This window comes from Empidonax traillii, unplaced genomic scaffold, assembly GCF_003031625.1.
Source record: "Empidonax traillii isolate 1590-97213 ecotype Southwest subspecies unplaced genomic scaffold, ASM303162v1 scaffold1520:size120376, whole genome shotgun sequence".
Classification (NCBI taxonomy): Eukaryota; Metazoa; Chordata; class Aves; order Passeriformes; family Tyrannidae; genus Empidonax; species Empidonax traillii.
Window position 1 is genome coordinate 98,148 of NW_020956713.1, and position 1,409 is coordinate 99,556.

The 1,409-nt window shown below is 56.7% G+C and overlaps 1 protein-coding gene across 1 annotated transcript; it reads left to right on the forward strand.

The window, feature by feature from the left end:
• The first annotated feature begins 251 nt into the window (after positions 1 to 251).
• LOC114070331 (pyroglutamyl-peptidase 1-like) lies at positions 252 to 1,405 on the forward strand. Its single transcript, XM_027907678.1, has 2 exons — positions 252 to 502; positions 1,144 to 1,405. Exons 1-2 carry the CDS (start codon positions 297 to 299, stop codon positions 1,334 to 1,336), a joined length of 399 nt encoding a protein of 132 aa, XP_027763479.1. The 5' UTR covers positions 252 to 296; the 3' UTR covers positions 1,337 to 1,405.
• The last annotated feature ends 4 nt before the right edge of the window (positions 1,406 to 1,409 follow it).

Below are 1,409 nucleotides of genomic sequence, written 5' to 3' on the forward strand. Positions count from 1 at the left end.
TGCCCACCCTCCCAGGGAAGGATTCCTTCCCAGTATCCCATCTATCCCTGCCATCACAGAATGATTTCTGCTGGAAAAGCTCCCTCTGGGATCCCAGAGTCCAGCCTGTGACCAGTCACCACCTCATCAGCCAGGGCAGAGCATCCAGTCATTAAACCCCCCCGCCACGGGCAGGAATCACGGATATCCAGAGCTTGGAAGGCTCCCATGAGGATCAGGCCTTTTGATGGGGGGGTCGATCCAACTCGTTTTCTCTCTTCCCTTCGCAGCTGGTGGTTCACGTGGGAGTTTCGGGCATGGCCACGACGGTCACCCTGGAGAAGTGCGGCCACAACGTGGGTTACAAAGGGCTGGACAACTGCCGGTTCTGCCCGGGCTCCCAGTGCTGCGTGGAGGGGGGGCCGGAGTGCATCGACTCCATCATTGACATGGACACAGTTTGCAAGAGGGTCTCGGCTCTGGGGCTGGACGTGGCCGTCACCATCTCCAAGGACGCCGGCAGGTGCGATCCGCGGGGACAGGGAGGGGAGTCGTGGGCTCCTGGAAGGGGTTGGGTGGGAAGGGGGGGGTCTTAATCTCACCCAGTGCCATCCCCTGCCACGGACAGGGACGCCTCCCACTAGCCCAGGTTGCTCCAGCCTGGCCTTGGATGCTTCCAGGGAGGGGGCAGCCACCACCTCGTCGTCGTGTCACGTGTGTTCTCTTCGTGCTCAGCTCTTGAGGCCCCTGCAATCCACACACTTTTCACTGAATCACAGGGTTGGGTGATCTTCTTCACCCTCGAAGATCATCAAGTCCAGCCATTCCCCCCAGCCCTGCCAAGGCCACCACTAACCCGTGTCCCCAGGTGCCACATCCACAGGGTTTTTGAAGTCTCCCACACCTCACTTCTCACAGGGTTGGCACCACCACCTGTCTTTCGGTGGTCACCCAACCATCATGGATAAAAAAAACCAGCTCTTCATGGTTTTTTTGGTCTTAGATTTAATTAGAACAACCCCAGACTCACAATTCTAGGCTCATATTCTGCTTCATTCCACTAACCCCGGCGTGCCACCGCTGTTATGCTACTCCATTAACAGTTCCTCCCGGCCTGGATTTGTGATTTTTTTGTGTAGATAATCCCTTTTTTTTGCCTTTCAGGTACCTCTGCGACTTCACTTACTACACCTCCTTGTACCAGAGCCGTGGGAGGTCGGCGTTTGTTCACGTCCCTCCGCTGGGAAAACCGTACTCGGCGGAACAGCTGGGCCGGGCCCTGCAGGCCATCATAGAGGAAATGCTGGATCTCTTGGAGCACTCCGAGGACAAAATCAACTGTCAGCATGAACACTGAGGGCAGGGAGAGAGACCATCCTGGTGTTGCACTTCTGGAATTTTCCCCGTCACTCAAGTACTTGGGGGGGAAA